The sequence below is a fragment of the Spea bombifrons genome, chromosome 3 (assembly GCF_027358695.1).
Source record: "Spea bombifrons isolate aSpeBom1 chromosome 3, aSpeBom1.2.pri, whole genome shotgun sequence".
NCBI classification, from domain to species: domain Eukaryota; kingdom Metazoa; phylum Chordata; class Amphibia; order Anura; family Pelobatidae; genus Spea; species Spea bombifrons.
In genome coordinates, this window is record NC_071089.1 from 100,504,815 (window position 1) to 100,529,720 (window position 24,906).

Consider the following 24,906-nt stretch of genomic DNA (forward strand, 5'->3'; position numbering starts at 1 on the left):
TCTAGCAGCTTCACAGGCACAGAGGCAGAAATACAGTTTGCAGGCTGCAGACACAAGGTAGTTCTAGTTCATCTCCTACAACTCCAAACTAGTCTGGTGTATTAAGCATTATGGGAAAGTGAGAACTCAACAACTGGAGTGCCACAGGTTAACTTTTACATGATTATGGATTATGGGTAATGCGGCGGCTGTGAAATGCACATCCCGTGATTCTCAGCCATGAGAAATGTAATAAGTTGTGATAACAGCACTTTGAGTGCCAAATCTTAGCCACAACTGCTGTAAATCTACAAAGTGTCCTATTTTGATTCCATCCCTTATGTCCCTTTTTTTACTTCATTCTAACTACCCTTTTTTTGAAACACATCAGCATGTCTGCTGTGCATCGCACAATATTAACTTTTCTTGACTGCAACTCCCATGATGTTGAGCCAGCAACATTGCTAGATAATTATTATGGGCATAGTAGCTGTAACTGTAGCTTATGCCTTGGAGTGGGGGCTACACTAAGTCTTCAGTACAAACACTAACTTTTGTTGACTCCATCTACAATAATATTCATCCGGCCATTTTGCTGGCTTAACTTCATGGGAATTGTAGTTATAGACTGGGGTTGTGGTGGGCAACACTGCACAATAATGTTTTTGACTGCAGCTCCCATGATACACAGTCAGCCATTACTGTCTGAACACCATAGGAATTGAAGACGGGGGTATTTGTGTCTAATTTTTACCACCCCAGCTAGAGTAAACTAAAGTTCTCATGTTGCGCAGGTACATGCTGGTCTGTTAGCTACAACTACCGGTCATATCATTTTTCCTATTAATGGATAACTAACATTTGCCTCCCACCAGGAAAACCCTGTCCTGAGCCAACAAAGGTAAGCAATTGGGAGGCGGTAAGGAAGTATTGGGGTGGGAGAGGGGATGCTGGGGTGATAAATAGGTTTTGGAACAATCAGGATGTTTTTAGGTATCTTTGGGGTTTGTTTTTTTCCACATTATGTTACATCCTTATACGTCACAGCTTTAAGCACCTGGAGATAGAAGCTATGAATCCAAATTCAATCCACAGCAAGATGTAAATACTGGATCTGACCTGGCACAGGGATGAAGAAGGTGGGTGGGAGGAGATATCCATACATTGTTCCGGTTTATATTTTATTATTCCTGCTTTTCAAATTTTATGGTCCTACGTTTCTGGGTAATATAAAGGTTACCTTCTTACCACCCAGAGAATGGGGTTAAAACAAGACATACTTTATCTTGATATGTTTTCTCTATCTGTCCAGATAATATTCTGTACCATAACGCAAAATACTCATTCCTTCTCAGTAGCACTTTTGGAGTTGTGTTACATTGAACGCAAGAGAAAAAAAAGAAAGCAACATTGTAAGAACAAAAGCACCTGTTGTCTGTCAGGCATCTGTTTACAGGGAAGAGGTCAGCGCACATCGCACCATGTTGTACGGCTAATCTAATAAACTAAACTAATAAAAAACAAGAAAAGAATCCATCCCAACAGACAATGTCCTCTAAATGTATCCTATTCAATGTAGCAATATACTGCCTAGTAAAATTAAATTGCCATTTGGACTCCTTAATCAGTCGTTGGTGGTGGTTTACATTTAGGATGGCCATATGCCTTTCCCATGCATGTGAGTCCCCTGGAGATGGCTGGTGGTAAGTATAGGCTACGTGTGCACTGTAAAGAAGCGCTAACATGCGTTCGGACAGATAGCAATCAGCTATCTTTAGTGGACGCTAAATATCATATGTGTATCTTTAGTGGAAACCTAGCTGCCCCATTATAGTACAGAGGCGCATTCTTACCTATCGCTTGCATCTGCAAACAACTACGCTAATCGACAAATTTCTAATTGAGTTGAGTCTGGAACTTGAGCTGCAGCACATAGCATTTTCCAAGAAACCGCTCATACTCAAGAAAATCACCAGGGTCTAGTGTAGTTTTCACTGGATTAGTTTAGATGCAGACACCTATACCTCCCAGATACCAGTCTCTGGGCAGTTTATTTTGTATCATGCTTTCGGGAAGAGGAAAACAGGCCCAGCTATATGCCCTTTGGCCAGCCAAGGGCTGCACACAGCTGTTTATATGCTATCTACCCCTATTGCTATCATGGAACTTGATCAAACGGGAATGTTTCTTATTAATTTCAAGCTATTGAAGATTCTGTTCCACAAAGAGAAACCATTTTAAAAAATCTGAACACAAAATATTGCCATTTGCTCTCGAGATCAAAGTAAAGGTCAAAGCTCCACTTAAATCATATAAAAGTAATGCTCAGTATCCAGCAGTTAGAACACGTTAGGGATCAATATATCTTTAAGAAAATATAAACCTAACAGATCAAGTGACATGACGCTACTATACAAAACGCACACAAAAGCACATTTCACGAGAAGATGAATTTTATTTTCAGAAAAAAATAAACCAAAAATGTACAATAGGTGATCTAGTTAATGGCTATATGATGATACGTTAATCATACTTAATACTATTTATTCCTTGTAGACATCATTGCACTTTTTTAATCTTATATCATCCTTTGCGTGACTTCTGTAAACTTGCCTTTCCATTTGAGTTTTCGGCTTCATAGTTAATCATTTGCTGGCTGATCCATTCCAGGTATCGGCTGACTTTGGTATACACACCAAAGTTATCCACTCGTCCACAGCCTTCTCCCCAGCTCACCAAACCCACCAGAAACCAAGTGCCCCCAAACTTAGTAACCATGGGTCCTCCACTGTCTCCACGGCAGGCATCCTGTCTGTCCCCCAGCTGCCCAGCACATAACATATTTTCAGTAAGTTCGTTTTGCATCAATGCAATGCACTCGTTACGGGGAGCCACTGGAATCCGTATGTAGCTGAGAACGCTGGAGCGATTGCGCGACGTTTCATTCTGGCTTCCCCAGCCAGTGACTACCACCTCGGTGCCCTCCAGAGTCAAATGTCTCTCGGCAAGTTCCAGGCTTGGCAGGCAGATTGGAATCACATACTTGTTATAGAGGGCAGGCGCTGAGAGACGCAGTAAAGCAATATCATTGTCTGCATTTTGATACCGGTAATCAGGGTGTCGGATGATCTTGGACACTTGCAATGTCTGTTCTGTGTCCTCCATCTTGCGACGGTCATATTCACCTGTCCATGGAAAAGGGTAAAGAAAAGAGGTTAGCAGACTCGCTTACAGGCACAGGCTCCATTGAGTGTCAGCTGACTAAAGCATGAATTAATGACAGGATTTAAGAAATTTTATTGCACAGATATTATACAACAGACTTGGCACAGGACATTTATCAGACTTTTGAAGTATAGTACACATTCAACACTCTTCCTTTTTAGTTTCCAATTCTCTGAATTCAGTTCCCCACTCTCCCATCCCATTGTGTCCTTCTATTTTAGTTTCATTTACTACTTTTTGAAAACACATTATCCCTACGAGATACAATCTATCGGGTAGGAAGGTCATCTTCATGATGAGACCTGGCTTCAATGTTATTATTGGGAAGATCAAGATGATAAAGTCAATTAAATAGAATTAAATTGTGACTTTATACCTTGTGTTATTTAACAAGAACACAGAACAAATTAGACATCACTAAGTATAGAGATGCCGTTTATTCTGAACACAAAGATATCAAGCATGCCCAGGCTTACGTTCAGATGTTTTCATTGCTGGTACAGTAGAGTTCAGTTTCCTCTCCACTCTTTTACCCCATACTAGACATACCCATGTCCCATTTTAATTCCCCTTATAGTGATCGTCTTGAACAGTCTATGACATTCCAGTTGTTGTAGGCTACAACTCCCATCCTGCTTATTTTGGATTTAGCAGGACGCCAGTTTTGTTTGCTGTGGCCTAGTAATTCCTGCTACCATCATGTTATGGGCTCCAGCCAAACATCTCATATGAGCGTGATGCCTGGCCAAGCACTTGAACTTAGGACTGGCAGTTAGCGTAAGAGGTTCATACCAAGCCTCACATAGTACTTTCCGGCATTCTCCATACAATGGGCAGCTGTCAGCGCCCACAACGGGTGAATCAGGACGCCTCCACAGTGAAATTTCTTCTCGTGAATTATTAAGACCTGAAATCAACATGGGAAGTGTCAGAATAGATTTACTTATGTAGATTATTTGTTTTGACTTTTTTTGAGGTTTATACTCTTGTATAAGCTTGTCCTTAAAATGGAATGTTAGTCCAATGGAAAAAAAAAATAATTTACATTTAATTATAAGATACAAGACACTGGCAAACAAACACCAGCCTCAGAGATTAAATGTGATCGTACATGGGGAGAGATTGACTGAACGAATATTAGGTCAATGCCAGGGAAACACATGTAACAGAATAATCCTTTGGAAATAAAGAGTTTTCATTTACACTGCATCACAAGAACATGAGGAGAAAATGAAGGGTCCATACTTGCCAAGGACTATCGCCTTTGCGTCCTTGCTTTGCCGCTGTCAGCCGAAGTAGACTTTCGAAATCCATGATTTTCCTTTGACCACAGGGGTACTCCACTGCAAGACAGCACAATGTATTTCTGTGATTTGTTGTGTAGAAGTGTACAAATTTACCACTTCTGGCTATGCCAGACACAGGAAGATTTCAGTTTCTATAATCAGTTCTATAATGAAAAAGTTCAGGCCACTGCCTGAACCTGTATTGTGCATTTTACTTGCACTTCCACATTCAGCCACCAGGATGTCTGGGGTAACTTGGAATTTCTGTAGAAGTGTACTTATTCCATGAAGCCTTTCTGTGTTCCCTTTATGTGTTTTTATGCTTTCTTTTTCTGTTAACACATTGGGCATCTTGTCTTCCAAATATATTTCAAAATGGGTCACATTGCTGGAATTGCCCCACAGGCTGAATGTTACCACCAGACCTCCCCTGCTGAATTCTTACACTAACAATATGAATAAATAAATATAGAACTCACTACATCGTAATCTACCACAGACAGCTGAGGTACACAGATATATGTACATGCATAACTTGTGTATGTTATTAAGACTGCACAAAATAATGCATTGCAGTGGTAGAGAGTTTTATAATAACAATAATGACTGAAAATGGCTGTATATTTTATGAGATAATAAGGCTTAAGGGCACACATCAGAAAACAGTGGCATTAGGGAATTGTTTAGTTTATGGCATTAAATGGCTCTGAATGTTTTTGAATTACTTTTAATACAGTTATAAATGTATTTTTGTTATGTTTCGTACACCCTTTACTTTTTAATCTGTTCTCTAAATTTGGTTGGAAGGAATATTCTTTATTTAACCAAACTGCAGCCATATATGAAATTAGATTTTTTTCTAGAGTTTTGGAGAACTTAAGGTTATATTATCTTTCGCTATACGAAGTACATGAAGACACGGAAAGTAGACAATATGTTACCCGCAGGGCTACAGGTGTGATGGTTATCATCCAACTGGTACCCCGAGGCACAGCTGCACACACGAGAGGTACTATTCTCAGTTTCAGTGCAGAAGTGAAGACATCCTCCATTATTCACAGAACAGTTTGGGTAGGTGATTGCTAAAAAAGAACAAAGTTTAGCAACAAAAAAACCCTGCATTTTTATTGTGATAGAATAAAGGCACTGTCTATGTTTCAATTCTATGTTTCAAAATGTATGTAAACTTACATAATTATATCTCAATGAGTTAATTTAGTAACCTTACCATCAGAACATACCCGTCCTTCCCAGCCTTTAGAGCAGATACAGTCATATCTCCCAATACCATCCTTACAGACACCATTTGCACATGGAGCTGACAGACACTGATCCCCATCTGAAAAACAGGTGACCTGGCCAATAAGAGGTATTCATGTAAAAAAAAGACACATACCTTTATGCAAACCACAGGGTTATTTTGAGAACACAGAAGGAACATGAAATCTGTGCACTTGAGTACTCCTACATATGCATGCTCCATAAAGGATTCAGGACAGAAACAGATCATGGTGGCAGAGTAGCAATGGGACAGATTGGCCCCTAATCTCTGGGCGGTGGTTCGCATAGAAATAATGGGTTTCTTTGGTGCCCGCTCATCACCTGTGACATCTGAAATATCAGGTCTCTGAGACTGGAATATATCTGGTCTTCTGGGATAAATGTTCCAGGTAGCTTGAAGCCACAGGTACATCCATGCCCCAGTCCAACCTGGGTGCACTTCATGGTTTTGATGTGGGAATGGTTGCACCAGTCATTACTACACATGGGTATGTTGCAGAGAATAGCACGGAATTCCCCATGGATTTCACTATGGTATTTAATTTTTTATTTGAAAAACTGCAAATAATGTAAATGCAGCGGTGTAGCAGATTCAGCTTATAGTTGGGGAGGAGGGCTGGCATTCTGGCTGCCATCTCCCCTTGAAGACTTAATTGCGGTGCCATAGATCTCATACTCTCTCTGCTGACACCCCCATGAGTCTTCATCTCTCAAGGACAGACAAGAATATGAGAGAAAGCTTACAAACTGCATGTGACAACCTACTTGTAGAGGCCTTAAACCAATTACCTTTTTACCTACAATTTAACTATAATAATACTTTTCGTGTTGCACCTTTATTGAAGAGTAGTTTATACTTACCGAAGTATTTTGCCCAAAAGTTAAGCTGGGAAAAAAGGGAAAGGTTTAGAAGTTACAGCATATGTTCAACCAGTTTCTTTCATAGTTCACTTTCTGAATTAATTGGCTTTCTTACAGTGGCCTCGCGGGTCTCAAATATCTCGCTCGCCTCCTCCAGATCACAAACTTCCTCCACACACTCGCGTTCCAGTGATCCTGGCTTCAACTCTTCCATAAAGTTGTAGGCCCGTTTATGAACTTTTAAAACACGATTTGCATCCTGTCTGTTGAAGAAGACTAGAATGAAAAAGAAAAACCAGAGTACAATCTCATCTCAATGGAGCTAGTGGTTTACTGGCGGCCCATCTGCAACAAGACCAAGGCCATGTTGCCTATTGAGGATCAACTCATTGGTGCACTGCTGCTAAATGGACTCGTTACAAGCTACCCCACTATGAAACAAGCACAGATATGAGAAGCACGCACTGCTAGGGTGATATTCCACAACATTCCTGATAAAGTATTAATTCTGGATATATTTGATATGTATTCTGTTTCCCGTTTTGTAAAACAAGTGTTAGGAACACTTTTCCGGCATCTGCTGCCATTTTCTAGCAAGCAGCACTTCTGGGTTTGCCGAGTAGATTGTAGCGGGTGCTTCCGATACAATCTACTCTAATTACAGCTACCCAGAGTCATTTAATAAGTGACACTTACCTGCGCTGCTGGAAGCACAAGGCATGTCCCAAGTGATCAGTGCGAAGCAAAGGATGGAAATCAACCACATCATGCAGGGTAATTGATCTGCAGAGGGTGAGAGGGAAATCACTTGTCTCAAGATTCAATAAAGTTCTAGAACCATAAGCCTATGTGAGGCGAGTCAGTAAACAATACCCATTCATAGTATTCTAGTTCTGCACAAAAAAGGGAAAATGTAAATCAATTAACATGTTTTAAAGATATTAAAAGGAACAGGAATATTTAGGTGTCTGTGTCATTGGTAACCAAACTCAACTATCTATAACTGCTGGGGTTTCCAGCTTCATCAGATTGTAAGCCTCACCTGTTGTCTCTGTTAGTCAATTTGTTATATTACATACTACTTGTTATGTCCTGTCCACCCATTGTACAACGCTATGGAATTTGATGGCACTATACAAAACAATAAATAATAATCATCCACAGGGTTGTCTTTCTAACCTGCAATTCTGTATTATACAGAGTATGAATGCTGTGCATCATACTGTATTTACTTATAAACACATTTGCTATTATCATATACACATAATGCTGCCTTTCAGGGCCCCATGAGACACTCATACCCACTAAGCATTTTGGGCACCGAGGAAAGAAGGGAATTAAGGGAAGAAAATTAAGGGAATAAAATGGCACAAAGTGATTTGGATACCAGGCCTGGACTGGCCATCGGGCACACCGGGCATTTTCCCGGTGGGCCGGCCGGCCCAGGGCCGGATTGACGTAGGGGCTGATGGAGCTGCAGCTCCAGGCCCCTACCTTAAAATAGGCTCAGTCAGGATCGGACTGACTGGGCCTACGCGGCCGCATTAACGCAGGGCATAAGGGGCACCTGCCCCTTAAGCCCGCAGCAACTACGACCGGGTCCGCCACTCTAGGGGGCCGGTCAGCCCCCACCATGGGGCCTTTAGGAGTGCGCGGCCGCACAGGGCTTAAATTAAAACATTGGGGTTTTTGTTTTTTGTTTATTTAACATCCTTCATGTTAAATAAAGTTTGTTTAACTTTATTTAACATGGAGGATGTTAAATAAAGTTAAAAAAAAACACAACAAAAAAACCCAGATGTTTTAATTTAAGCGCTGTGCGGCCGCGCACCCCTAAAGGCCGGCCCTGGTGGGGGCTGCCCGACCCCCTAGAGTGGCAGACCCGGTCGCAGTTACTGCTTACTCCGGCAACAAGGTACGTAGGGTAAGGGAGGGGGGTGCAGTGAGAGGGGGGAGAGGGGTTAGATAGAAAGGGGTAGAGGGGATAGATAGTGAGAGGTGGGGTTCATATTGAGAAGGGGGTACATAGTGATAAGGGGGAACATAGTTAGAAGGGGCAGATAAGAAGGGGATGGGGAGGGGGGGTAGTGTGAATGCGTACAAGAATGAATGAATAAATGTGTGGATGAATTGTGTGAATGCGTATGAGAATTAATGAATTCATGTGTGTTTGAATTGCTTGAATGATTTGTGAGACTGCGTTAATGAATATGTGTTAATGATTTGTGTGAATGAGTGAGTAAGTGTGTCTATCATGAATGTTTAAGTGATTTGGGAAAATGCAAAGATGGTACATGAAGGGTGGGCTTTAACAATAAATAAATAAATAAATAAAAATGGGCTGCTCAGTCTTAAATGCCCGGGCCTATTTTTTGTCCCAGTCCGGGCCTGTTGGATACCATTAGGTTATTTTTGTTTGAGTTTTTATGTAAATCTTGGGGTGATAGAGAAGATTCAGAGGGTCACAGTCTAAAGGTCTTATTGTAAATCATGGATATCTGATCAAACTAGTTTGTTTGGAATGCCACAGTTGAATGTCATGTCGGGGTGTCAGTCATAATATATATGACATCATAACACACAGGCATATTTATAAAATGACATATTTCAGTATATAAAGAAACTAATTTAAAATCATTACAGATCATACTGCCACATTAAATAATTTTTATGGTACTGAACCAAATTTTAAATAGGACGAGGTAGGTTCACTTAGCTTACTATTAATATAAGGTAATAGTAAGGGTGATTTAAACCCACAAATCCATATAAATAATGCTTGGGGGAAAAGGGTATCTTCAATTCAGGAGATTGGTTTAATCAAATTAAAGACAAAATTTAAACATTACTTTTATTCCACAATTAAAAATGAATACACTGACCATGTGCAGAAATAGCCACTGTGTACGTCATGTTTCATTAATCAAAGGGCCTTTTTAATTGTTGAATAAAAGCTGTGTTTAACTTTGTTTCTGAATGGATTGAAGCAAAGCAACATTCTTCAAACCTAGTTAAATCACATACACTAATGTCCCTGTTTGTGTATTTACATGGCTATACAATGGTTTTTCATACTGCACTGGCCTTCCCATCAATTTCAAGTCTGACCAATAAGGAGTAGCTCAGAACTTTATGAATGAATGTCTCCAGTTTGGTTTCACAAAGCATTATTATAGCATTTGAGTGTGTGAATGAGAGCTCTGGTGCACCCAGCTAAAGGCATATTGCGAACATCTACACTGTTTGAAGAACCCTGTTCTAAAGTGACGGTACTGTTTCTTTATGAAGAGCAGCAACCAACAGTTCCAATTGTTTTAACTGGGAGCAGTTAGAATAATACATATTGAAGCGCTGATGAACAGTGTAGGTGTAACCCGTAGGTAGCTCTCCAATAGCTGCACTCTGCGTGATCCTGCAGGATTGAGCTTTAGACTACCCAGTACAGATACTGTGTATGTCTTAGACATACGCAGTTAAAATGCAATGCTGCCTGTGCATAGTGTAATGGACTAGTGTAATGTACTGTGCATAGGCAGTATTGTTATGCCAGGACAGTTCCAAATTTGATGGGACAGGACCCAAAAAGTGGCACTATCCTGTGAAATTTGGGACTGTTGGCAGGTATGCTCACCTTGTTTCCGTAAGTCCAAACTGTTATGTGATGCATGACTTGTTGTGTAATGTTTACCGATATTACAGCCATGCAAAATATAACAGTGCTATATAAAACAATAATATGTTCTTTAACACACTTGGAGGCATTGTGGCAAATTTGGATAGTACGGTAATTAAAATGTTGCTTTCTATAAATCTCAAAAGTATTTTAAAAATATGAAACCTTGTGTATGTCAGCAAAGACATTATCTCCAGAAGAATATTACATTGTTCAACAATGCATTAGAATACGTTTTCATGAATTCATTCCAAATTAAATATAAAATGGTCACCAGATTATCAATCAAATATTATTATCCTGACTTTAAGTAATCTACAGAATCAGGAATCTGCACACACTCCCCACAGGAACTCAGGTGCTTAGCTGTGCCAGGAAGGGCCAGCTCCCCAGTAAATCAAAATAGAAAAAGGCTCCAGGCACTCAAGGGTTCCATCAGGCAGATTTATTGAAGGAGAAGGACAACAACGTTTCGACCTCACGATGATAACAACAACTTGATAAAGACCTCATCGTGAGGTCGAAACGTTGTTGTCCTTCTCCTTCAATAAATCTGCCTGATGGAACCCTTGAGTGCCTGGAGCCTTTTTCTATTTTAAGTAATCTACAGCTCAAAGACTGGCATATATATATATATATATATATATATATATATATATATACTTTTATTTTTTAATCTCTCTCGCCAATACAAGCAGTTGCACTTTACAATGTCGCGCTTGCATCGCCGCTTAAAACACGCTTCATTTTTGTCAGCACAGTCATGCATATTAAAAATAACCAACACATTGAATTTAATTCCCATGAGGCTCAGCCAGACATACTACTTTCATGATGCTGGCTGAGAGTCATGGGAAGTGCAGTTACCAGTAGATAAAGCTACAGATGTTAGCTGTGAACTACAATTCCCATGATGTTCAGCCAGGTGTCCACCATGACTAGGCATCGTGGAGTTGTAATTTACAACTAACACCTGTCACATCATTTGCTGTTAGCTACAGTTCCAATGAGGCTCAGCCAGACATACTGCTTCCGTAATACTGGCTGAGCGTCATGGGAAGTGCAGTCAACAGTAAAGCTGCAGGTGCTAGCTGTGAACTACAATTCCCATGATTCTCAGCTAGCCAGATGTCCACCATAATGCTGGCTGAGCATCATTGGAAGAGTAGTCCACAGCGGAATTTTCTTTTTTAAATATAAAAAGGCTAATGTTAGCCTCCCTCCCAGGACCCTTACACACACCTGATGTCACGTTCTACCCAGGCTGTGGAGCTGCATATCTCAATCCTGGATTTCCTTATGCTCTTTCCTGTATTGTTCCTGAGTTGCGGCCGGCGCCCCACTAGTGGACTCCCAAGTTGAGTGCCCTGCATCGTGACTCCCTGGTTGAGTGCCCTGCAAGTGGGCAACCTGCCGTGTGCCCTGCGAGTGGGTTACCTGTTGTATGCGCCCCATCAAGGGGGTTACCTGTCGTGTTGGCCCTGTCAAGTGGGCTGATCTGCCTTGCCTTCGCCTGGACCTACAAGTCCGCTAGAGACAGCTTCCTCATTCCCATTCAGATATGCTGATTCCTGTTTCGGAGGAGAGTGCGCAAGAAGCGGTTTCCTCATTCCCGATCACATAGGCTGATTCCTGTTTTGGAGGAGGTTGGTCTGCTAAGCGGTAGTGCTGGTCATCGAAGGACTCCTAAGAGATTTCAGATTCCTGAGTATGCAGGTTCCTGGGTTGCCTTGTTTACGCAGTTCTTCCGTCAGAGAGCAGGCCTTCCTTCTGTTTATGTTCCTGTTCGCGTCCGGAGGCCGCTCGTTCGGAGGGGGATACTGTCACGTTCTACCCAGGCTGTGGAGCTGCATACCTCAATCTTGCTATAGTTACTCTGCTTAGCTTCCACACTCCCAGCCTGCAGCATCCTGCACATGAGTCTTGTGCTATGTCTCATGCCTGCTCCAGGGTGCCTGCAGGATTTCTCCAAGTTCTGTTCTGTCATCATCCGCTGCTATGTCAGGGCACTGGTATGTGGCTGCACAACCCTAGATGCCCACCGTGAGAGGGCTGTCACCCTGCACCAGGCCCTGTCCAACTCCGCTACTGCACCGTAACTCCTGAACACAATCTTTGGGCGCTCTGGGTCTTTACAGTCGTCTGTATGGACCCGGTTCCTGACACCTGCCCATAAACACACATTTACACATACACTGCCTTTACACATGGCTGCCCATACACACTGCCTTAACACACACGTCTTTTTTACACACACCTGCCTATACACACGCCTGCCCATATACACATACACTGCCCTCACACACGACTGCCCATACACACTGCCTTTACACACACATATACACATATACTGCCCTTACACACACCTGCCTTTACACACACACCTGCCCATAAACACACATTTACATATACACTGCCCATACATACACATACACTGCCCTTACACACACACATGCCCATAAACACACATATACATATACACTGCCCTTACACATGACTGCCGATACATACACATACACTGCCCTTATACACACCTACCTTTACACACATATACACTGCCCTTACACATGACTGCCCATACATGCTGCCCTTACACACAGTGTCTTTGCATAAACATATACGCATACACTGACTTTACACACACCTGCGTTTACACGCACATATACACACATACACTGCCCTTACACACACAGTGCCCTTACACACACATATATACATACATTGCCATCACACACACCTGCCTTTATACACACATAAATTCACATACACTGCCCTTACACCGCTTTTCTCACCATCTCTTATCCCATCCTCCATCCAGTTGTGGGACCATGCCGGCTATTGATGCAGAGTGGTGGTGTACAACATCATATCCGGGCACTCAGCATCATTTGCCGGTGCATAGTGATTAGGGAGCAGTATGAATTCTAATCGTTAGCAGGGTGAGTGTGATAAATAGGTCTGATTACTGGCAAATTGAAGAATAAAACATTACACATTTAGAACGTTAATGTTTGTACCAATTAAAAACATGTTTTACATACATTTTAGTTGTAATTTCCAATTACATAGACTGCGATGGCAGATTACGGCATACCTGCCCACTCCCTACCCATAAAGAACATCAGTCCAAATACAAGCGGTACAGACTGTAAAACATTATCCATCACAAATACAAGTACAATATGTAAATTCCTGCAGATATTATTATATTGGACAATTTATTTCACCCAACCATGCAAAACAGGCATTTATTTAAATCAATGCAGGCATAAAAATAACATCCACAGCGATCTGATGTTTTCAAGACTTGAAGGTGTATTAACAAACAGAATATGGCAAAAAAAACAATTCTATGTAATCGATAAGACCACAAGCAGGTACTTATAGACCATGAGCTATTCTTTTAACATAAAAGTAAATATAAGATGACATATTTTAAAAGAACTCAGAATTCTTGCTTTTACATATGCAGCAAAAAGACAAAGATTTTTAAAATAAGCCGGGTCCCAACAAACCTTCAATATTACTGCTCTGTTGTGTATAAAGCTGACTCTTTATCCTCTTCTGAAAATTATTTTCTACGAACATTTAATACGATATTTAACCAATAGTGCTTATTTCAGCTTCTAGAAGTAAATCTGTGAATGTACATATTATTTCTTTTCGTTTCTAATTTGTACACAAGCACATCACTTGGACATCGTATTCTTGTGCAAAACACTGAAGAAAATGCTTATCTATAATCCCAGAATTTGAATTGAGAAGACATAGTTTTACCTTTTCACTTGGGGGTCTTTAAGCTCATAAAGTTAGCTTGGGGTCGCCTCTTTTAGTCACAAAAAGTGGAACAGAGTCTGGTTAATCCACAACCTCAAATATTGATTCACTGTGTCCTGTCCCTCTCTGTGCAAACAAGAGGCAGCCTCCAAAATATTGCAATTTCAGTGAAAAGAGGAGGAGGCCAAGAGCAGCACATTGTATAGCACTCATTAACTGACCTCTATCCTTGTAACATTGTAACATACATCACATGCAATATAGTGCATATAAACTTGTGAATGGTGCAAATGGCGTGTGTTGCAACAGACGGAAACAAAATGTGGACAACATCCAAAGTATCCTGCAGGGGGTACTCATCCTAGGGTGAGAATCAGTGTTCCACAAGAATCATAATGGAGAACCCAATATTCTTTGGTATGTTTGATTTTAATTTATTGCAGCTTATTTGGCCAGACATGCTGCAGGAAGTCATCCTTCTCCAGAACACGTATAGTAAAGCTGTCATGTATAGTGGCCAATAACACAGGTATGTTATAAGCACATATTAACTGCATTTATTTTATTCATGGTTGGCGGTGCTCATAGCGCCCTCTTGTGGTTACATAGACTACATACAATCTAAAAATATTTTACCAGAGCCCTGCATTGTCATCTTCAATTAGGTGGCTTTAGTACCAGGAGGAGTGAAGAGTTTGCTATTTTCTGTTAATCCAGTAGGCAGCCAGGTCACACAAATGGCCAGGATTATAGATGCCTCGGTGGATGGCAGAGGTGATTGTCTATTGCCTGCCTGGTAACTGCCTACTTTCTGGTGTCTGGATGGTTACTGCTTACTTGAGAGCTGAATATCAGTAAGCAGGTAATGAACAAGTGTGGATAGAGCACCTAGGACTCTCTGGAGTAGCTACTTCTCCATTTGTGACACTATCCACCAGCCTTTTGGATTTTATAAAGTTACAGAGTAAGTGTTTTAGGTAAGAAAGGCAATAAGTTCCAAATTTGCAGTCCTTATTGAAAAGTCAACCCATAAGCAAGCAATGAAATAAAATGCCCAAGTGATCACTGTTTTTTAGTTTTAGGACCAATGGCTCACACTGGATAAAGATCTGGCTTATTGTGTTTGAAAATGAGTCGTGCTAAATTGGGCACCCGTAAGCATGGTTTACCAAGATTAAATGCAATATCATCTGTTAGTTGGCAGAAAGCCAAAAAAGTGTTTTATTGGCATATTATGTCAGTTCATGAATGTCTTCAAAGTTAATGGCATAAACTTTCCTTTTGTATGAATTTAATTCATTTGCCATTCAGCAAGGAAGTACTGACAGAGTAACGTTACCAATTTACCATTATCTCTAATCCTATTTCACCTTATCCATAGCCTAGATGATTTAAAGTGTGTTCGTAGACTAATATGGTTACTTAATGGTTACTTAATGTGTTGATTACACCCTGCCAGAAATACTTTTTATATACAGTGAAGGAGTAAAATGCAAATGTGTTATTCTGGATTTTTTTTATTGTTATTTTGTCTCTCACTGTTCAAATAAACCTACAAATAAAATTATGGACTGATCATGTCTGTGTCAGTGGGCAAACGTACAAAATCAGCAGGGGATGAAATAGTTTTTTCCTTCACTGTATGTAGTCCATCAGGCAACTTGGTAGCCGGCAATGTGAATATAATGATGATACAATGTGTATGTGAATGGCCTTCATACTCTTCAGAAATAAAGAGTATGATACTTTCATCTCCAAGACATACGCTCAAGGTCTTGGAGATGAAAGTACTGGGTTGGCTAGTTTGAGTCTAATATTAGTGAAACAAAACCAAAAAATACTTGTTCTGGCCATCTTAATTACCCTGACATTTTTATAATAGTGTGTTTTTAATACCCAACTAATTGCTAAAAAAATCAAGAAAATCACCCATCAATTAACACGTAATAAGTCACTCCTAAGACATCATTTACTGTTAAAACAGAAGTTGGTCTTTACAATGCAGTTATTTACAGGCATTAACATTAGGAACAGAGCAGGGGTTGCATTAAGGCACAGGACAATAAATACACACAGATGGGAATTAGGGTTATAAAATGATGAGAGAGAAAAGCCAAAGGAGAAGGGCCTGCCCAGGATCAACGAGAGAAGAGTGGCTGAACAGAAAAGCCGAAAGGACGTGAAATAAGCCTCAGGAAACATATACTTCATCTGCGGACACCTCGGCTGACAGAGAGCCAGCGCGTTACTGTGTTCTCCATCCCTTAAGGCGTTAAATCATTCTGGTCTGAGTTTGTTTCCTGCTTTATAAATGTACCTAGAGAAATGTAAACAATCTTTTGATCGCAGACCAGACATGCGTCTTCACTTCACAGCAGGGTTTCATAAAAGTCTTTAGCAACCATTATCACTAGAAAATAAAACCTTTTGTACACCACGAAATTTACACAGAGATCAGCACATACGAGCATTAATATTAACTTGGGGTAGCAGGGTCCAGTATCGGGGGAAATGGTGAAAAGATCGGCAGATTGGCGGTTGGGCAAGAATCATCAGTAGAAGTGGTCAGGAGGCTGGGAGTTATGCTGTGGCACCAGAAGGAACGCTTGCAAGGAAAATAGGAATTTTGAGGTGGTGGGATTTGCTCAGCTCACTTCACGATAGAACCGGATGCGTTGGTCCCAGTTACACGAGGTAGCACATGAACGCAAATGGATACTTCAGTCTTTACTGGCTGCTATGTTCTCTGGGTGATTGTCTGCATGTGGTTTCAAAAGTATGCACACCATTCCCTGATTATCTCAAATAAAAAAACTAAAAACATCGACGCCTCCATACCTAGGATGCATGTCTCCTACGACTGGCTGCAGAATTTCCCTAGCTTCATTTCAATGGATGCATACTCAGGGTATGTGCCACTGGTTAACATGCCAAGGGTATTGGCTATAACGGTGCATGGCACAAACGGGATCTACTGCAGCTCGAGCAGAGCTCAGCATTGCAGCCAAACCCTATGGTGGGGTGGTTGACATTTGTGGCAGCGCTTTTTGAACATCATCCGGATTGGGCAACGCAAGCAGTGAAGACAGATGTTAGTCCACATTGACAGCTGGGTGGCTCAGTTCTCGGATGCCGTGGAGTATTCTCTTCATGTGGCCCACCTTTGTCACCCCCAGTTCCTGTAAGAGAGGTCATTGTCATTTATGGAAACCATTTAATCTCTAAGGACACGGAGACATGCCGACGACTGTGGGAGGGGGAAGATAATCTGCCTGACAGTAAGATATCAACGTCCTAGAGAAATCTGAATTACCTATGAAAATTAAGTTTTGAAATAGAAATGAATGCAGTTTATACTTTATATGTTGAATGACCCAAAAAAGAATTTCTTTCCTAAGTACACTACATAAATAACCCAGTTTGTTGAATGTTAAGCAGTGGGCTACAGGAGGTATGGTATTTTTTTCTTGTATTTTCACGTATATTTTTTTCTGCAAAAAATTTGGCCAACCAAAATGCATCCATTCATGAAAAAAATCTTTTCACGCCACGGTTTTAGCGCTGTGTGTACCCGCTACCTGTAAACTGGTGGGATCGGTTCTTACAAAAGACCGACATTGCTGCTGCTTAAAAAAAAAAAATCGGCACTCACTATAAATCATGAAAAGCAGCGAGGCAACGTTATGGCTGAACAAACAAGATGGGGATGGTCTTTCAACACACTGAATGCAGCTATACAAACCTGCATAACAAACAGGGGGCATGCAGACATTTACAGGAAATACAAACAGCAGGCAGACAAGACCAGATCCAAACAACATACACATTCCATAGGCTACAGCGTGGATAAAAGCAGACATGCACTTTGTGATTTTCAGAATATCAACAAAATGAGTTAGAGAGGAAGAAATACAGGGCCAGCAGGATAAAAGCCAGGAAGGACCACACGGTGCTTTCAAGACGGTATGAGCGGACATCTGTGAGAGATACCTTGAGGTCTCGGCGCTCCAGATGTAGGAGCTCACAACCACGGATGTCATGACGAGTAAAGACCTCCTTGTACTCAGACAGACTGAGTCGCTCCAACCACTGAGATACCTCCTCCGTTCCCCAGAGGTGAGCTGTCAGAGAAAGTCCCGCAGTAAGAAACCACATCCCAAGCAGAGACAGACCGCTTCCCATGTAAAGAAGTACCACAACCCAGAAGAGACAGGAAAATGATTGGCACACGATTATTGGATCTGTAAGTCTGAAGTTCATCTTCCTGAAGAGGAGCTCCATGTCCTGAACACATTAATTACTTTGGCTGCCCACAGTACCTGTCTAATTATGTTACTTCACACTCAACTATCAGTTGCATAGAAAAACACTCTATTCCTCTAAGAAACATCTACATATCAAAGAGGCGTTACATGAGCCACTTATTTAATGCTGGCGTATTTGTCAGTTTTTTTGTTCAGCCACACACGGTGACAGACAGACCAGCAGGCATTATTTACCAGACAGTCCCGTGCTGCTTCCAGCCTCTTTGTTCCTACTGTTCTTCTCCTTCTTGAATTTGTTGACAAGTCTAAACCGACTGCTACGTCTTAATTTAGAAAAGTCTAGTGGTCCCTGTAAGAAACAGACCCATGTTACATTCGGAACTACAAACAAATCTATGTTAAGAATGCTTGCAAGTGGAAGGAACTCTTCTCTGTACAGAACTCCATAACACATGACATTAAAAAACAAGGGTGAGAAACCATGGATGGGCAGTAACTAGAGGGAAAGAAAGCAACATTATGACACATCTTGCTACTATACGTGTATATATACACACACACACACACACACACATTTGTGTCAGAAGAATTTGGGGCCAATCAGATGCCTCCCTGATGGCATTTCATGATGGATAAGTATCTGCCAGTACTTTTCAGCATTGAGGAGACCAATTATTCTGACAAAATCCCCAGCTCAATTTCCAGAAATTCAACCCCAAACTTGCAATGAACCTCCACCATGCTTCACTGTAGCCTGCAGACACTTATTCTTGTACGGTGTCCAGCCCTTCCGCAAACAAACTGCGTTCTGCTACAACCAAATACCTCACATTTTGACTCATCAGTTCAGGGCACCGGCTGCCATTTTTGGGCCCAGTTCCTGTGTTTTTGTGAATAGTTGAGTCGATTGGGCTTGTTTACACATCAGAGGTATGGCTTTTTTACCACACTTCTTCCATGAAGACCGTTTCTGAGCAGACCTCTCCAGACAGTAGATGGGTAGATGGGTGTACCGGCACCTGTTTGGTATAACTGTTTAATCCCTGACTTTGTGGAAGTGTACCTAGAATAACTGATGCAAAGGATGATCACACCAAATATTGATTTGATTATTGTTCCTCTTCTGTTCACTCACTTTGCATTTTGTCAAATGATGAAAATAAACTTTAAACATTTCTATTTTTCAAAGCATTCTTTACGCCTGCCAACCTTTGCACAGCACTTTATATATACACACACATAAACATACATACACACACACACACAAACATACAACCTAAGATATTTATAAAAAGTCTCATCACTATAGCAAACAATATAATTCAAATTTTGCTCTGGAATCACATTTAATATAACCGAGTGTGCTTCTTGTTGGATTCAAATCAAAGGGATATAAAAAAAAGGGTAGGACGGCACTCACCTCTTCTTCTCCGGGGTCAGTACTTTGCCACAACCAAGAGATGTCTGCAAGTTTTCTTAATTCTTGTTCTGTGCTGCCGAGGGATATCACAAGCTGCTCCTTCTGAGGAGGGTCCAGCAGCTGGAGAAGATCAGCAAACAATAAAGGTATCAACCGATTCTTTTTATAGCACGTAGATTTTCCCAAACAATAAAACACTAAAAAGTCATCAGCTGAAAAGTGTGCAGAACTGGTACAAGTAAATGACAGCCTCAGATATAAAAAGTTTAAACATTCTTATGCTACAGTTCACCAGAAAATATACCACTTAAGGTGTATGAGCTGAGAATTCACTGGAGACGTCTGGATCAAAGAAGAGGAGGAAAAAGCAAGGATACACGGCAGAGAGACACGAAAACACACAGAACAATTAGGTCAGGGATTTAAAACAGTTGTTAGGGTCAAATAAAAAAACATTTATATCAACAGAAAGACAAGCTACAGACAGGATTCATTGATTTTGACATATATTTATGATGAACGCTAATTTGAGGCTTGCTACGGTCATTGGATTTAAATGAAGTAATTCAGTTAAAAATAAAATCCATCCCTCACGTACCAGCGCCATCTTCCCTTGAATCAGTAGATCTGTCTCGTTAAGAAGAGCTCGGACATTTGTAACCATGTCCATTACATGAACTCTGTTTAGACCCTGAAAAGAAAAGGGAATCGAAACATATTAGGGGAAATAGTGATGAAAAAACTCATTGAGACAGAGGAGGACATGAACATGCTAAAGAAAAATGAGCCTGAATATGCATCAAAGATTGGCTGTTTTAAAGATAATAACATTAAAATTGTTTTGGGTTTTTTTTTTTTTTACAACAGAACACATTCTATGTAAGTCTGCACATGTGCCGTGTACACACTTGGATCTATGTACACCAGCTATGCCCTTAGGAATTTCAATGACAATTATGCAAGAGTTACAAATGAATATGCTAATCCATTACATTATATTAACATTATCATATTATGAATATAATTCATTATATTCTAAAGAAGTGATGGTGTACAGGTTTGAAATGGTGTCCTCTTATCCTACACCACACGTGGCATTTGACACAAGCACCGTAACAATACATGGTACCTCTGCGTTCTTGCTATAAACCTTCTCCATTGATTTAGAGCTGGCATTGACAGCATGGGCCAACTCCTGCTCTATACTCTGATGGGACACCGCAATATCCTTAATGCTGCAAAAGAAAAAGAGTTCATCATGGGATGAGAGTGCATGGGAACACATACACATACATTTTCTCCAAACAGCATGTTCCAATCGCCCTGCATTTCCCTCCAATAAGTACGCAAAGCAGCATACATGATGTTAGAGCAGCTTTCTAAAACCTGAGGAACTATTTATATTTCTACGCAGTCTGCAGACAGCTGCTTTTGGATTTGTATCTGTCCACCTTCTATTGTGAGTAATGTTACATATTAAAAGCAGTACAACAGAGACACTGCAAAACTGGGTCTTGGGGTTTTGGTCCCAAAGGAAGATGTTTTCTAAAGTGGGTTAAATACTTTTTTAGTAGAAAAACATATTCACACAACGCAGGCTCTGTGTTTTCACCCGAACAGCACTCTTAGTTCTGGAAAACATACGAGGAAACATCTCATAGATAGTCTGCAACTTTTCCAGATGCTAGATTGCCTCGACAAAACCCTCAGCAGCCGTTAGCATCGTTACAGGCATGGAAAAACGATACTTATATTCAGAAGCAGAAGACCCCCATACCCTGCAGCCCTCTCACCTCTTAATGAGGTCACCAGCAGAGCGGCCAAACTGGGACACCTGGGCAGCTTCCTCATCAGAGAGCACCTCGGGGTGAGAGGAGAAGGGAGAGAGAGGAGAAGTAGCTGGACGGGACACTTCACATTTCTGCTTGTCTTCCCACGACTTCAACGTGCTCTCAAAAGCCTGTGCAAAATCATAATGAAAATTAGAGACGTGAAGAAAAGGTGAGCGAAAAAAATAGAGTGTTGGTCAAATTAAACATACAGAACCCTAGTAGAGTTGGGAACTATAGAGATGAAAAATCTACTTTTCTGCAATAAGTCACCCAATGTAATGTGAGTTTGTGTGTAATATATATATATATAAATATATATTATTTATACAGTGTACTCCAGATCTGCAAACAATACATTGAGAGAAGATACTAAAACTTCTAATACTATGGAGAAAATGGTTTATTTTGTGTAACACGCATTTTAATTGCCGACAAAAGCAAATCCAAGTATAGAACGTGAAGAGGTGAAACCCAGTGTCAAAAAAGTGAAAAAATTATAAAGAAAGAAACCAAAATACTTTCCTTACTGGCGGTCGGGTCTATAGCTGCAGCCCTACAAAACACTCTCCACGGAATGTTGAAAGGGGGATACAAAATAGACTTCTGTCTAGGGGCGCTTAAAACCGCGATCACGAATAGCTCATATACCGATGTGGAAAAGAAAAAAAGGGAAAAAGAAAAAATATATAGTGTAATAAAGTAAAAACAATATGACTCCGGCACAACGCTTCAATGAATACACTCACAATGTGAAAACTGAACCATATTAACAATGTGAATAGCATTTTTATTCCCTTATCCCTAAAATTTCCAGTGTCTTCTCATCTCTTGATATAGCTCATCTATATAAGCCATAGATATACTAGGCTATAGATTATGTTTTACCCCTATCTAAACGCACAAAATCATGTTTTATGATGAAACATCCATATGATGGGTATTGGTGATTTCCACTAGCCGATCGTTTACTTTACCCATATATAAATTACCCCCCTCGGAATCCGTCCCTCCGATTTTTATAGAAAATAAACGCCGTTGCATCAACAAATCTAATTTTTGATCTTGTTCCCGGGATATATGATTCCCTCATTGCACGTAGATTCAACAAGAAATACATACCCGTTACACTGCATGGGTAGGAAGATACGGAGTATGAAAAACGACACGCAGATGGGACATACAGCATGCACGCATGCGGCAGAGCGAATACGTGATGACGTGACGGCAACAGACGGACGGAACGAAAAGCATGTAGACGATGCGACCGGGGGAAGCATAAAAGGATGAACACGACTCGGCCACAATCATACCTCCTGAGGAAGCCTCTATATACGGCGAAACGCGTTGAGGATCGTTTATTTTGGACTTGATTCGTCTTTTTTATTACTTTTTTATATATATTTTTTATTCATTATATTTTTAATTGTCCAAGTACTTTTTTAATACGTCGGGACAACTTTGTAAACACCTATATGGTGTAGTTGCCGACGAACGTGTGGCAAGGGCTTAGTCCCAGATTAAATCATTTATTTATTTATTTTATCCCGCTTCTTTTGATCTATTTTTTGGCACATATTTAAGAATATATATATTTATCATATACATAAGCACTTGCACTTTATTCACTTCTACACCGGAATACTGAAGAAATCTTCTTGTGGAAATCAACATAACTTCTCAGGAACCTCATCAAAGGATCGGCTCCATTGCAGGACAAGAAACCAGATGAGCTTGATATCCCTCTACTAAATGTGAGTGCATTACTGCATAGCACACATATTGATGGTAAAGATATCACCCTATTAGATTTTCTTTTCTTGCATATATGTGAAGCCAAGAGAACAACACATATACCGAGGAGTGGTTGTGATATACGCGCCAAAAACTCATCCACATTGTGAGTGTATTCATTGAAGCGTTGTGCCGGAGTCATATTGTTTTTACTTTATTACACTATATATTTTTTCTTTTTCCCTTTTTTTCTTTTCCACATCGGTATATGAGCTATTCGTGATCGCGGTTTTAAGCGCCCCTAGACAGAAGTCTATTTTGTAAAAGCAAATCCAAGACAGAGATTTATCCCAGAATTAAAAATGGAATTAATGAGAAAATAAAAATCCCACATGTATGTTACCGTTCAATTATATGTAGTGTCTGTCCACAGAAGGGAAAACCTGCTGTATATATTTACCTGTAGGGAAAATAATGTAATTCCTCCCCATTAGAAACACCCAGCCATCTCCCAATGTACAGGAGCATTGCTGTCTTACCCTATCCCGGGTGAGGGTCTGCGTTCTGTTCTTGTGCACAATCCGGATGAATCCCGGAGGCTGTATCCAGGCCTCTCCATCCACCTGCACGGGAATGCCCTCGTCTCCCAGCACCGTGATCTTTACCATGCGGCACTAACAGGGCACAGAGCACACGTCACACGTCATACATGAGCACCCAGGCCACGGATACAGGATTTCTGTACTGCTGTATATAAATACAGCTGACAGAGGCTACAGAAGTGCTTCTCCTGCCAGAAATATCAAACTGAAAGTGGTAGACACGTAGAATCTCTACAGACAGACCCAGTATTAAGTACAGACTGCCAACACTTACCATGAGTACGCCGTCATATTAACTAAATAATCGCACATAAAATGAACCATTTACCAACAAGCTGTGGATGCAGTAGAAGCTGATGCCTACGACATTTTATCCCTACTTCAGAGAGTCAATATATGCTTTAACCTCTTATAGCCATACAATGCATTTTATACATTGCCTGTTTTGTAAATTAAAGGGCTAATAGGTTCTTTGCATAAAAGCAGCGGGTTAATATGTCTTGACTTTACCTATTCCTTTGTTGTTTCTAATCTCATGTTTTATGACACTATTTTATCATATCGGAAACATTTCCAGCTATCTAGCGGTTATCAGAATTAATGTGTACATTTTATGAAATGGAAGGTCTCCATGTCGACGGTAAACAGAAATACCTGGGCAATTCTATGATGCTGCAGTTTGATGACCCTTGAGACAGCCATTTGCATGCTGCCAAACACAGCAACCACCTCAAGGATCTTATCGTCAAACGAGGGCGCTGCAAACGTCTATGGAAGAGAGAAGGACACGGTGCGGTTGGGTTCTGGTCGCGTCTACGTTACTGTATCACCTTCCAATGTATAAAACTTACATCATCTTCCTTGCTGCCTCCCCAGAAGTTGGTCCCCCCGGCGTAGCTTGGAATGTTCAACACAGCGATGCCCTGGAGGCTGGGCAATGGAATGGGGACCCCGTCACACTGCGGGGGACATGG

At 40.8% G+C, this 24,906-nt stretch overlaps 2 protein-coding genes across 3 annotated transcripts in view; both read right to left on the reverse strand.

The window, feature by feature from the left end:
* Positions 1-2,414: 2,414 nt before the first annotated feature.
* PROC (protein C, inactivator of coagulation factors Va and VIIIa) lies at positions 2,415-14,206 on the reverse strand. Its single transcript, XM_053460587.1, has 9 exons — positions 14,083-14,206; positions 7,329-7,415; positions 6,748-6,908; positions 6,633-6,657; positions 5,719-5,829; positions 5,432-5,572; positions 4,450-4,547; positions 3,997-4,111; positions 2,415-3,164 (listed from the first exon to the last, which is right to left on the reverse strand). The coding sequence occupies exons 2-9, from the start codon at positions 7,399-7,401 to the stop codon at positions 2,563-2,565; spliced, it is 1,326 nt and encodes a 441-aa protein (XP_053316562.1). The 5' UTR covers positions 7,402-7,415; positions 14,083-14,206; the 3' UTR covers positions 2,415-2,562.
* Positions 14,207-16,755: 2,549 nt separating this feature from the next.
* The window catches only part of DGKD (diacylglycerol kinase delta), a 28,761-nt gene continuing 20,610 nt past the window's right edge, over positions 16,756-24,906 (reverse strand). Inside the window, exons 21-30 of one of the 2 annotated variants that reach the window (XM_053459275.1) lie at positions 24,784-24,891; positions 24,587-24,700; positions 23,870-24,004; positions 21,561-21,727; positions 20,897-21,002; positions 20,366-20,458; positions 19,768-19,887; positions 18,582-18,696; positions 18,073-18,203; positions 16,756-17,261 (exon numbers count right to left, since the gene is read on the reverse strand). In XM_053459275.1, coding sequence (XP_053315250.1) covers positions 17,175-17,261; positions 18,073-18,203; positions 18,582-18,696; positions 19,768-19,887; positions 20,366-20,458; positions 20,897-21,002; positions 21,561-21,727; positions 23,870-24,004; positions 24,587-24,700; positions 24,784-24,891 — 1,176 coding nt within the window. In that variant the 3' untranslated portion in view covers positions 16,756-17,174. The remainder of the gene's footprint in view (positions 17,262-18,072; positions 18,204-18,581; positions 18,697-19,767; positions 19,888-20,365; positions 20,459-20,896; positions 21,003-21,560; positions 21,728-23,869; positions 24,005-24,586; positions 24,701-24,783; positions 24,892-24,906) is intronic. The other variant, XM_053459276.1, reaches the window with a different exon arrangement.